General features: G+C 47.1%; 1 protein-coding gene across 6 annotated transcripts in view; it reads right to left on the bottom strand.

Annotated features, from left to right (window-relative positions):
• RIN2 (Ras and Rab interactor 2) overlaps window positions 1–13,727 on the bottom strand; it is a 229,177-nt gene that overhangs the window by 65,248 nt on the left and 150,202 nt on the right. For 4 of the 6 annotated variants that reach the window (XM_059038842.2, XM_059038843.2, XM_067013790.1 and 1 more), the window contains one exon: window positions 1,595–1,695. The exons of 1 other annotated variant lie outside the window; for it this stretch is intronic. In XM_059038842.2, coding sequence (XP_058894825.1) covers window positions 1,595–1,695 — 101 coding nt within the window. Of the gene's footprint in view, window positions 1–1,194; window positions 1,284–1,594; window positions 1,696–13,727 lie in introns of those variants that run through there. One more of the 6 variants, XM_059038844.2, reaches the window with a different exon arrangement.

Raw genomic sequence — 13,727 nt, 5'->3', positions numbered from 1 at the left:
CCCCACGTCACATGGGTCCCACATCAGCAGAATGAGGGTCATGATGGAGCTTTCCTTTATAGGGTAATTAGGAGATTCAATGAGTTGGCAGCTGTAATGCTCTTAGAACAGTGGCTGGCACGTGGTAACCACCATATACATCGTTAAATAAAGACAATCTTGACATTTCTGATTCCCACTTTAAAAAAACCAAGTAAAACGCCTTTTAAAATTCATAAATTCAGTGTTAACCAACATAGCATTCAAGAATAACTGACATTAACCTGGAAAAAAAAAGGTAAGGTGGCACACTTACAGTCATTCTTAAATTTGAAAACCTTAAAGGAGATGTTAAGGGTAAAGAGAGATCCTCTGGCTAAAAGTTCCACGGAGTTTGCAACTACCCTGAACATGGAGCAGAAAATCTCTAATCGAAGATCATTGTGCGTTTGTCTAGTTTATGGGGGAAAAAAATGAAACCACCAAGGCTGTTCACGCGGAGATCAAGGGGAATCACAGAATATGCCACGGCGAGGACCACCTGGTCTGCCTCCATCGTTTTGGTCGGAAGGAGAGGAAATGGAAGGCACGAGAATTTTCCACAGCGAAGGGGGAAATTCTCCAGAGACGCAGGGTGTGGAAGTACCATCTCCCAGCTGCAGGGTGCCTCCCGGGGACTGCCAGCTCTCCCCTCCTCCACGGCAGGAACAAGTCCGGCTGGTTTGCAACTTGCCTGGAGAACCAGAACCTGGTTCACCTGCCTCTGCAGGACTCCTCCTGCCCGACTCATGACTTGCAAGCAAAACCAACTCTGCAGATCTCACCCTTGCCCTGCACCAGGCAACCTCGACTCCATTTCCCGAGAAAAGGGGGAAGCTGACAACGAATCTCGCCTCCGGGGCACCAAGGGTCCGTACCGTTTTTGTACTGCTTATGCTCTGTTGTCCTTGCTAGAAATGAACTAGAGCCTCCAAGAGCTGGAAGAGGTTTGGGGGATCTCCTCCAGCCTGCCCCCCACCCCGACCTCTGCACCCCCATTCTGCAGAAAAAGCCAGTCCCTAACTACCTACCTAGACCACGTGCAACGTGAACACATTGTAACACATCTAACCAGTGCCTTCCCTAATCACTCACAACCACATCCCATTTCCAATACGCTGGGCTGGATCGCATTTCAGGCTAAGGGCCACGGAAGGGGCAGGGGTTTTTTCTGACCTGAGAATGCAAAACGAGTCCATCCTCTTTAGTGCTCCCTTTAAACCTTCTGGAGACTGACACGGTCTACACTGAATTCTATTTTGCACACGGAGGATCCCACTGCGTTACTGTTTCCATCATTGTGAGTAGGTGGATGTGACAGACAGAACTTTAGCTTTCCAGGTTCTGATGCCAGGAGGAATGGAGAAGGTGTAAAATTCAAGTGCCTTCACAGGGATTAATGGGAACCCGGACAACTGGTTCCTAGGCCACTCCCACCTCCTACAGAGAGCTTCTTCTGGAGCGGCTACCACACCCCCAGCTCCCAAACCTGAGGGGTGACCGGAACGGCAGTCCTTGTGGCTAACAGGCTCACGTCGCCCCCATCACGCGCCCGACGCCTAATCGCCTCGGTCACCTGTGGGCTTCTGTGGGTCGCAGGCCATTTTCCAGGCTGACATCTGTCTGCACCATCTCCTGTTTCAGCTCTCCAATCTCCGAGGCGATTGTGTCAATGAGCTATTCAAAGACAAAAATAGTGTGACGTCAGGAAGTGGAAGAGGCGTGTGCAGAGCTGGGCAGCTTCAGCCGCTGCAATAGGAGCACAGAGATGACCACCTTTTTTTTTTTTTTTTTTTTAAATCCTGCCTTTGTGAATTTCCTTTACCCAGCCTGGGGTGGGGTGGGGGTGGGGGCAAAAAATAGAGAGGGAGGGAGCAGCTTCTTAGAAAGAGGAAGAACTTAGGTTTCGGTATTGCCCTAAGAAAAAAATATTGACACCCAGTTTGGCTTCTCAACATAACTACAAAGAGGAATAAATAAATCTTGGCAAAACCAGGCCTCAAAATTCATATTGCAAAAGTGAAAACTCCTAAAGGATGTCCTGGGTTAAAATGTATACCATCCTTATTCTGGTTACAGAAAGAAGCCTATTTCAAAGATATATACACTTGGCAAATCAATTTCCAATGACTTTAAATTTATTTCTCGTCTTATTCTTTGCTTTCTTTCTTTCTTTTTTTTTGATGAGAAGATTGTTAGGGGAAAGGGAAGAGAGAGGGTTGTGTGGGGCTGGGAACAGGTGAGTGGGCAGTCAGGGAGCCACAGGGAGAAGAGATGGGCAAATGTGTCCTCTTCTTGGAAAAGACTTGTGTGGGCTCGCATTCCCCACACACATGCCCGGAAGAGGCTACATCTGACCCTGAAGTTTGGTGTGAATTCTTGAGCACCCCCAACTGTTCAATCAAAAGCATCTTCGCTGGTGCTAACCCGGCTCTGCGCGTGTGGAACAGAGGCTCTCAAGGTGTCACTGCTCATCCGTTTTTTAAAAATGTAGTTAATTGTTTCATATAAATGTTATTTATGTCAACATGTAATCGATTACTGTTTTAAAATAAATATTTAAAATTTTTTCTTCATTTATTTCGTAATATAGCAAGTCCGCTACATACGAACAAGTTCTGTTCCAAGAGCATGTTCATAAGTCCAATTTGTTCGCTAAGTCCAACAAAGTTAGCTTAGGTACCCAACTAACACAGTTGGCTATAAACCGCTGCTTTTATGCTTGCTTCAGGACATCCTGGGCTTGAAATAAAGATACTGTACTGCTGTACTCTATACAGTACTGTACAGTAAGGTACACAACGCCATTTGTAAGAAAACCAAATTATAAGCACCTCAATGTCCATCAATTGGAGAATGGATAAATGGATGGATAGAATAGTACGTGGCAGTTAAAATTAATGAACCAGATTATCTGCATCAACACATATATAGACATAAAAGCTCAAACAAGTTTTCATAAAAGCAAAACCAAAAAAGGTTGAAAAGGATTACATTCAGTATATGAGGTTTAAAACCAGGCAAAATTGTACTATTGAGGGTTTGTAGATATACACAGAAATAAAGACAACTCCAAGATGCAGTACAGGGATATCATCCTAAACCTCAGGAAGATAAGTGGATGGAGGCGAGCACAGGTAGAGGGGCTCAACCTCCGGCAACTTTTCCTTTCTTAAAGCAAAAGGACAAAATGATGAGATTTGACGGAGCTAGTGATGTGTGTTTTAGTATCATCAGTGATCTTCTGTATGTTTAAACGACTTCATCATCAAAACTATTAAGAAAATAAGAAAAAGGGTGGATGCGTATGAAAATGGAAAAAGGAGGAACTAAAACGGTGGGAGGAGTGGGGTGAGCTTGGTGGGTTCCCCCCTCCCATTCTAGGCCATGGCTGGGGTCCTGGACAGGAGCGCCACCCACAGCCCATGAGGGACACACAGGACAGACAGGCCTGTCCTGGGGAGGCCCAGCCTCGGCCTCGGGCAAACCTGGGAGGAAAGATTCCCACTTCAGCACATTCAGCCTCTCCGCCCTCAGTCCCCTTCACCGCCACAACTGTGATCTGAATGTCAAAATCCCAAATGGCTTTCCCCAGGAAAAGCAGCTGACCCGCTCTGGCCAGGCTGTTTTGTCCCAAACACACGCTACAAACTGTGGTTGTCACTCAGCAGCTCTCGGATGGCAAATCACAGGTAACACTGCTTATCTGTAAAGCGGAAGGGAGGTGTGGTGATCCCAAGACACAAAGGTGGATGATGACAGGGGTTGCCCCTGGCTGGGTGGCTATGGGACTCTTCAGGCCGGATGAGGGTTTTTTCAGCCCCTCCATCCCATTCGACCTCAACTCATCCACCTGACGGCACAGATTTACCCGACAAATGGACCAGAGGCTAGGGGTCCAGAGCCAGGCCTGCCTCTGAGTGACCTGTTCATATGCCCACCAGGCCCCTCCAACAGCAAGAGTCATCCTGAAATCTCTGCATTGGTTTTAATTCCTGCAGATGTTTGACCTCCTCCCTATGCTCTCATGTTCTTCCAGATTTCATGCCTTGAGGGCAAACAGATATAACATACCACCCACCAAAGGGGACCAATTTGAACCTAAGTTTTAGCCTGTTCCCATGTTAAAGCCAACGGTGGTTTCAATGTAAACGCTTTATCCAAGTCAGTGCTGCCTCATCAAAATTTCTCCAAATCCACTTACACAACCCGAAACCCCAACACATCCTGGACCCTGTCAAGAATTCCTACAAGGGAGAAGGGGCTGCCTAAGCATGTGCCAAGCTGGGAAGCCAGCGCTTCTGTCCACAACCCTGACTGGCCGCCCAGGACATGCCGTGGACACCTGGGAAGGAGGCAACAGAGCCAAACGGCTGTTCTTCAGTGAATCATCTCCAGAGGTGGGCCATCAGGTTTCAGGGCACTGAGCTGGTGAGACAGTAGTTCTTGCACCAAAACACATCAGGTGTGATTGATCTCTCCAGAAAGCTACACAGGCAGTGACACGGTCAGGGCACGGCAGAGCCCGCCCTGATACTGCCCATGTCCGCCACGCCCCTTGGGGAGACGGGGCTGGTGTGTTGGACGTACCAGCAGGACGGGCCCTTCTGCAGCCGCCACAGGGGAACCAAGCCAGGGGTTGGGCCTCTGGGTCCCTCCCTCATTCTGCTCAGAAAGCCAGCACCCCGGGGCCCCAAAACAAAGCACAGGAAGTGCTCACCTAGGCGATTTTCACACTCTCTGGCAGCCAGGCCAAGGGCAAGAGAAGAATTCGGGAAGTCCCAGGTTCTTTCCCGACTTCACACCCAGGACTTGGCCTGGAGAAGGCGGGACCTGCCGGGCTCTAGCCTGGCACAGGAGTCTACACCGATGTGGACCACTCCGTAATCATTCTGGGTAACGTCCCAGTCGGCGGGAACCTCACCTTCGGGGCCACACTTCCAGCAGCAGGCGGGCACAGTGTGGAGGCAGCCAGCTTCCAGCCACTCCCGGGTGGTCTGGCAGCAAGGAGGGGTGGTGAGCGCCCCAGCTGGGGCTCGGAAAGACCTGCCTTCAAATCCCGCCTCGGCCTCCTGTCAGCTGAGTCCTGAAACCATCTGGGCCCACTCATCCCTGGACCCTGGATGCTTTGGGGGAGAGAGTTGGATGATTAAATAGGATGATGACATTAAAACATTCTGCAGCATGGCCCTGAATGCTCTCGCATTCTCTTCCTAGTTAAATTCTCTCTTTATGTCAATGGTGACCTGCTAGGAAGCAGAGAGCTGATAAAGCTGACACTTAAAACCGACTCACACACCTCCCAGCCTGAAAAGAGGCCATTTCATCCCCAGCAGCCGACTGGATCTACAAAAGACCAGTGTTCGCAGACTCCAACCCTCCTCTGCCTGGTCTGCCCAGAAGTCTCTAATCTCGAGATCTGCCCACTAGATGTCAATTTCCCCCACCTACGAGAACCTGTTGTCTGCCACCCCAGCTTGCAGGGCAGGCTGGAGGGAGGGAAAAGGGAGGGACTCCAAATCTTGTTTTCTTGCTTTCAGGGTTAGATAAAAGGAGAAAAATTCTCTTGAAGGTCAAGTAAAAATAAAACGAGAAAGTACTTATAGAGCAAGTTCTGACACAGCGCTCTTGGAATTCCAGGACCAACTCAGGAATGTTATCCGTGGTTCTGAAAAGGATGTGTCACTGATAGATGAAGACTTGAAACCTAGGGTGTGGGAAAAGTCAAGTGCTTGGCCCTTAGGCATGGAATTTCTATTCCCCAAGTGCATCAACTTGGCCTTGGGGTGTGATTGGCCTTTACAATCCTATCAGCTTTGTGGGATTAGACCCAGCTCCAGGTCATGAACCACCACTGACCCTGACAACTGCCTTTCCTGTCTGCTTCTGCTGAGCTGGAGAAGCCTCCTGGTCTTGCAGGCACACCCCATGCTGGAGTTTTTCTGAAGCAGTCTGGAAAATATTGGACTTCCTACAAACTTTCAAATGATCTTTGCCCCCAGGAACCATCACCATGGAAACAAAGAAGTAATGAAAGCTGCTTCCCTTCACCTGCAGAGGAGTGTCTGGGGAATAATGTTGGAGCATCTCGGAACCTTGCCCTTTTCTTTGTTTTGCTTTTACTCTGTGTGTGTCACGTCTCCCAAGAGTGTTTGCATTTACATTTTTGAAATTTAATTAAAATTACAAACATAATACATTCCCATGAAAAACACAGATTATTGTAGTTGTAGATGAAGAGTGTTGCCTGTCATATCAGTAAACAAAGAATGTCAGGGCCATCAAGCCAGCAGCCACTGCAGTTCCCTGACTGTGCACCCTGAGGGGACTCAAAACAGGATAGTGTCCCTAGATAGCTATGGTGCCTAGCAAGGAATTATGTCAATGAGCCCAGACTCTTGCATCTTTCCCATAGGAAAGTGCTAAATTCATTCATTTGAGATGTCTGTTTTTTCTTTAATGAACAGTAATCTTTTGATGTTCAGACTAACTGTTCTTTTTTGTAAAAACTCCTATATATCTGGCTCCTTCCTGACCTCTCTGGAACAGTCCCTCAGAGTTATCTCCTCAGGATGTCCACCGAATAAAACATAATTCTCAACTTTTAGGTTATGCTTTTTTTTCAGTCCACATAGTTAAAACTAATCTCCCTCACAACTTCCCTGGCAGTCCAGTGGTTAAGACTCTACGCTCCCAATGCAGGGGGCATGGGTTCGATCCCTGGGCGGGGAACTAAGATCCTACATGTCGCATGGCGCGGCCAAAAACAAAACTAATCTCCCTTGACTAACACCTATAATCCCACCTACTCAGAGGGACCCACAACGATCAGTTTTGTATGTATCACTCTTGAATATTGTCACTGTGTGCTTTTTCTACCAGACGGAATCATACTGATGTATTGTCCTATACCTTGTTTACACTCATTTCACCCAAGGAAATATTGTAGGATTTATCCATGTTGGCACACGAAACCTTGGTTCATTCATTTTAAGTGGGAATGGTTTTTCACCAGAGGGATAAACCATGCAGGAGGAATATACCATGTATCCATTCTATCTTTTTTTTGGTTTTGGCTGTGTTGGTCTTCGTTGCCCTACACAGCCTTCTCGTTGCGGTGGCTTCTCTTGTTGTGGAGCATGGGCTCTATCTAGAGTGCAGCCTCAGTAGTTGTGGCGTGTGGGCTCAGTAGTTGTGGCTCACGGGCTCTAGAGTGTAGCCTCAGTAGTTGTGGCGTACGGGCTTAGTTGCTCCGCGGCATGTGGGATCTTCCCGGACCAAGGATTGAACCTGTGTCCCCTGCATTGGTGGGCAGATTCTTAACCACTGTGCCACCAGGGAAGTCCTATCCATTCTATCTTGATAGATGCTTAGGTCGTTTCCAATACGTTGCTGTCACAATCCTTACCATAATGAACAGCCCTGTGTATTGTGTGAAACCTCAGAGAAAATGCCAGGTTCTAGACACGTAATAGGTTGAGATGGTACCACGTGGCTCTCCAGGGTTCCGTGTCCAGCTACAGTGCCTCCACCTTCTTTGAAAACATCCACCTCACTTAGTGTTTGCTGGTATCAGACCTCTCAGCTTTGGCTAATCTGATGAGTACAAGTGGCTTTTTATTGTCTTAATGTGCTTTGCCCCGATTATTATGTGTCAGGGAGGAATAAACTTTCCTCTACCCTTCTAGGTTCTTTTGGCTGGTCTAAGAGTTAAGAACTAAAATAGATTAAATAAATTAAAATGAGACAGATTAACAGCAGAAAATCAAACAAAAGTTTAATAACATGTACACATAGGAGAGACCCAGGAGAACTGAGTAACTCGCCAAAATGGCCAAAACCTTTATATACCACCTTCAGCTCAAGACAAAAGAGGATGTTGGGATAGTGGTTTGGGGCTTCAAAGGGGAGGAAGGCAGTTCACATGAGATGGAACAGCAGATGTTTGGGAAACAAAGGTTTGCTGGGCCCTGGAGAGACAATGGGACCCAGAGAGGAGTATGAACAGATTTCCTGTCCACCACCTCGTTCATATTAGAGGTATTTATGGTGACGGCTCCCTTCCTGGAACAGGTCCTCTATCTGCATTCTTTTAGGTAGTTTAGGGGGAAGGTCAAAGGTTCTTCCTGAGTTTTAAAAAAAATATTTATTTTATTCATTAATTTTGGCTGTGCCGGGTCTTAGTTGTGGCATGGAGACTCCTTAGTTGCGGCATGCATGCGGTATCTAGTTCTCCAACCAGGGATCAAACCCGGGCCCCCTGCATTGGAAGTGCGGAATCTTACCCACTGGACCACCAGGGAAGTCCCCTTCCTGAGTCTTTTGGGTGATTGTTTTCAGCTCCAAATAATCTGCACGCCAAAGAGATATTTTGGGGTGGCAACTTTTTCTCCCCTACCTATTTTTGTTGTCAATCTGTATTTCTTCCTCAGAAGGACTGCCTGTTCATTTATTTGTTGCCGTTTTGGGGTTACTTGATTTTTCTTTAGTTGTGGATATGGATCCATTGTCTCAATTATTTAAAAGATTTTCTCTCATCCTGCATCTCTGTCTTTTACGTTTCGTTAAACTTTCAATGTTGATAGAATCAAAAGTTCCTTACGGTTCTTGCTGACTAAACTTAGCTAGGAAGACATATCTTATCTGGAAGTAATAAAGTCTCCTCTGTTTTATGCTAAGACACACAAAGTTTTCCTATCTACATATGATGTTTTTGTTTATTTGTAGGACTTTCATCCATCTGGACTTAATTCTGAGTGTTCTGTAAAGTCAGGACGAGGAGGTGAGGAGATGACTATAGTAAGTCCAGGGCTGGTTACCCATGCCCCCGGGTCCCCCGCCCCTAAACCCTGGCCCTGGGACGCCTACATCTGCCCCAAGGTGCCTTCTGCAGACCAAAGAATGTGCCCAGAAGGCTGCTTTTCCTCAATTTGCCCAAAGGCTGGGGGTGGTCCAGAAGGCATGAGCTCTGCCCTGGACTTTTCATTCCAAATGGAGAGCCAAGGGGTGCCACAGTATTTATGCCACAGTCCCTACTAGCCCTGCTGATCCAAAACGGCCCCTTTACCACAATCAGAACCTTCCCGTTTACCAAAAAAACAACACACACTACCTTTTTATTCCACTTTCTCCTTTGGAGTTAAAAAAAATACAGCCCATCTCCAACACACTCACGTAGAGGAAAAGCTAATATGCAATCCACCCCTCCCCATCCTCTGAGTTAAGTGAATGGTTTGACACGAGTAACTTTCTGTTTTTAGCACAAAGTAGTAAATAGCAGTATTTAGAAGAAACAAACACAAGTGAATAATTGAATATTTAAAAGCAGAATTTTGGCTAAAGGCCCGGCTTCAAATTCTTTTGGCTCTGCTAATTCAAGCAAGGCATCTTTGAGGAAATAATTTGACCCCTTAAATTTTCTCACCCATGAGCTGAGGACATCTGAAGCCTACTTCTCAGGGCTGTTTAAGAGTCCAAGGAGGTGCTGCAGGCCAAGTCCTCAGCAGACGGGCACCTTTAGTGTTTGCCCGTGGGGAGAGGGCTTAGCGATGTACACCACCACCCTCGGAGGACAGAAAAGTGAGAGGTCTGGTTTAAGGTGTGCCAGAAGTACAGGCTGGGGTTAAGGATTCAGGATGTGCTGGCTGATTGTATCTGCTGGGGACACAGGTCCTGCAGCAATGCCCATGAGGGAGACCTCCACGTGCTATGTCCTCCTGGGCACCTGAATTCCACGGGGCTTGTTAGGGGCCTGATAAGCATGGATGTACTTTGTTTTTGTTTTTTTAAAATAAATTTATTTATCTTTGGCTGCATTAGGTCTTCGTTGCTGCACGTGGGCTTTCTCTAGTTGCAGCGAGCGGGGTCTACTCTTCGTTGTGGTGCGTGGGCTTCTCATCGCGGTGGCTTCTCTTTTTGCAGAGCACGGGCTCTAGGTGTGGGGGCTTAAGTAGTTGTGGCTCGTGGGCTCAGTAGTTGTGGCGCACAGGCTTAGTTGCTCTGCAGCTTGTGGGATCTTCCCCAGACCAGGTCTCGAAGCCATGTCCCCTGCATTAGCAGGCAGATTCTTAACCACTGAGCCACCAGGGAAGTCCAGCAGGGATGTACTTTGAATGGGTAGAAATATTTGAAATTCGGGTAGACCCAGTCAGTACCGGTGCCCCTTATGTGCATTGGTACTCGTTGCAGGACCTCATCGAGGGATCAGGCTTTGGTAGCGTTTAGCCTCTTGGGCCTTCCCCATATCTGAAAAGCCCTGAAAACATCAGGCTGCACCGTGGCCTCCCCCGGAGACCAGTGCTTCTGCCAGACACATTAGGTGCTTCCCCAACGCCTTCAGGGGAAGGGAACTGGCCCTCCACGGCCAGACCCAAGTCCCTTGTTGGAGGACGGAACCTGCTTTGTCTGGTGCACAGAGACCCAGAAGGGCCCTCAGAGTCAGTTCTGGACCACTGACTGATGGGCGCTGGGGTGTAAATACTCCAGATCCCTCACCTCACCTCTGTTCCTTCAACATGGAGCCAAAGTTGCCCTCAGGGGACTGTGCTTGAACTTGGACCCTTGCTGACCTTCTCTGCCCCACTCCACTATGAGTTTCTCTTGGGGGCACTTCTTGATAAGCCACTTTCATGAAAATCTTTAGCTCTGGGTTTGTCTCTGGAGACACTGACCCAAGATGCCCCCAACCTTCCCACTTGGCCACTCTCTTTCACCACTTGAGGCTGATGGTCCCGCATCCGGGACCCTCCTGGAGCCAGAGGCTCTCTCGAATGGCTCCCACCTGGATGTAAATTCTGCAGAGCAGGAACGGTGTGCCTCTGCTCTGTGGAGACCTCTGAACTCAGGACCATCCGGGGCCAAGGAGTTGTTGAATGAATGGCTGCTCTTCCCTCTTCCGCCTTCCTCTTGGTAACTTCCCTGTTCATTTCCTTCCAGACCAGGGGTAAATCAGGACACAGAGTGGGTGGGGCTCCAGCCCGACCATTAGAGCCCCAGCTGGACACCATGGGGAAGTAGCTGACATTGTGGCAGCCACTGCAAAGGTGCCACTTAAGAGTTTTCAATTATTCACCAGCAAACACACCTATGTGGTTGCATATGCAGAGCACAGAGCTCTCTTCTGAGCCATGATTAAGTTCTCACTGAGAGGAAGCCATTGGCTTTAAAACACAGCCTCTCTAATGACTCAATTGTAAACTGCTTCTGTCGACTCGTAAGAGAGACCCACACTGGCTCTACCCTGCCAGACACTTGCCACCAAACATGGGGAGGCCCAAATATGGGGAGTAAATCGGTGCCACTTCTAGAGGCCCAGCCCAGAGCTGTCTGTTAGTTTAACTATATTTGAAATGATCCTCCGCAGCAAACACTGATATAACTTTAAATTTAGTTACATTGGAAAAAAACCTTTTTTTAAGATACACAGAGTGGGGCTTCCCTGGTGGCGCAGTGGTTAAGAATCCGCCTGCCAGTGCAGGGGACATGGGTTGGAGGCCTGGTCCAGGAAGATCCCACATGCCGTGGAGCAACTAAGCCAGTGCGCCACAACTACTGAAGCCTGCGCTCTAGAACCCGTGCTCTGCAACAAGAGAAGCCACCTCAATGAGAAGCCCGTGCACCGCAATGAAGAGTAGCCCTCGCTCACCACAGCTAGAGAAAGCCTGCGCACAGCAACGAAGACCCAACACAGCCAAAAATAAATAAATAAAATAAATAAATTTATTAAAAAATAAAGATACACAGAGTGTCTGTAGTTCCACATATGAAACATGGAAGCAGCCAGTATGGTGTACCTTGAAACAGTCATTCGGCTGAGGTCCTGATTTACTTTGTTGTCTGAGGCCAGTGTTGCATTAGATTCTTCAATGACCTCAGATGTCACAGATATCGCCATATCACTGCCCGTGGCTTTGTGTTTTAAGGTGAAATAACAAGCTAACCGACAGAGGTACAAAGCTCTTTCTAAGAGTTGGCACTAATGTTTCTACAGCCCTGGCTTCAGCATTTGTGTCTGAAGTCTTGAGTTTGCATATCTTAAAAAGATTTTAAAGAAATGTTTACAGTGGTGATCATTTTGTAACGTACAGAAATACCGAATCACTATGTTGTGCACCAGAAATTAACTTAGTCTTGTAGCTCAATTATACTTCACAAACAAACAAACTGATAGAAAAAGAGATCAGATTTGTGGTTACCAGAGGTGGGAGTTGAGGGTCGGGGAGGGGAAATTGGATGAAGGTGGTCAAAAGGTACAAACTTTCAGTTATAAGATAAATAAGTACTGGGATGTAATGTAAGAGAGTAAATCCTACGAGTTCTCATCACAAGGAAAGAAAATCTTTTTTCTTTTTCTTTCATTTTGTATCTATATGAGATGATGGATGTTCATTAAACTTAGTGTGGTCATCATTTCATGATGTATGTAAGTCAGATCACTACGCTGAACAGTGCTGGATGTCAATTATATCTCAATAAAGCTGGGGGAAAATAAGGAAAAAAAAGAAACATATATAGAGTACTCTAGGTCAACAACAGAGAAGAAAGACATACAATGTGCTCCATCAAATTTAAGGTAGTATCATAATAAGACACCATCAAGAAAACAAAAAGATCTGCCAGTTATAACACACTCTTGACTATAGGACACAAATAACTTCAGAGATGGTAAATTTTGAAAATCAGTACATCTTAGAATCAAAATGAGCTGTCAATTGTCTTCACGGAGCTCAAGTGGAAGGGCCTGAGGTTGTGTTGGTCGATTGTTAGTGCCTTGTTTTGCTGTCTTCTTAGTAACAAACATGCTGCGTGCGACTAACATCCTGGAACTTACAAAACAGGTGCGGCCAGATGACCAGCCAGCCTTCCAGCTTCCTGGGCTCCACCTGGCGCCCCCTCCAGGTGTGACAGTCTCCTGAGAGGTGTTCCACAAAGTCAGAGGCTGGAAGACTGGCCGGAGAAGATTCCCACACAGCGAGCAGGCATCTCTGTTCAGGTCCTGGGAAAAAGGAAACTGGGAGGCCGATCGCATGGGAAACTAGAGCTAAAGCCCGAATGTGCTGCCCTTTCAGCCTTCAAGCATTCAGAGGAATCCCAGTGTGGGTAGGTTCACCACTACAATCAGCCTTGTCCACCCACTCATCGATCGGTTCAGCCACAAAAGTTGTTCCTACAGTTAAGAAAACTTTGCAAAACTTGGAGCAAAAAAAGTTCCCTTCAAAGTCCTAGTTGGGAACCATCTAACAAGCCTGCCTAAGGGTCGCCTGGGATCTCACTTTGTTCAACTATTCTTTTTTTAATTTTTTTGTCTGAATCGCACGGCTTGCGGGATCTTAGTTCCCCAACCAGGGATTGAACCCAGGACTCCGGCAGTGAAAGCACCGAGTCCTAACCACTGAACAGCCAAGGAATTCCCTCAACTCTTTTCTTTTGATGAAGGCTCAGACTCTGTAAAGTCAGATGCAGAACTTGTGGGAGATTGATACAGTGCAAATGATATTTGTTTGGCAGAAAAGATAACCCCAAAGGTTTTGGTTTTATTGCCCTGTCCACGTTGAGCCAGTTTTGTGTTAGGCTGAATTATATAAAATTGCAGTGTTGGAAGTGCAAAAAATGGTTGCATATCGGCAATATCAAGCCCATATCTAACCTTGCAAAGTTAGATACACAAAGCTGGATAGTGGTAGATGTTAAAGCTGGTTCAAGATAAAATA

Source organism: Kogia breviceps, chromosome 14 (genome assembly GCF_026419965.1).
Source record: "Kogia breviceps isolate mKogBre1 chromosome 14, mKogBre1 haplotype 1, whole genome shotgun sequence".
Taxonomy (NCBI): Eukaryota; Metazoa; Chordata; class Mammalia; order Artiodactyla; family Physeteridae; genus Kogia; species Kogia breviceps.
The sequence above is the reverse complement of the archived record's forward strand: the minus strand, read 5'-3'. Positions and strand labels throughout refer to the sequence as shown.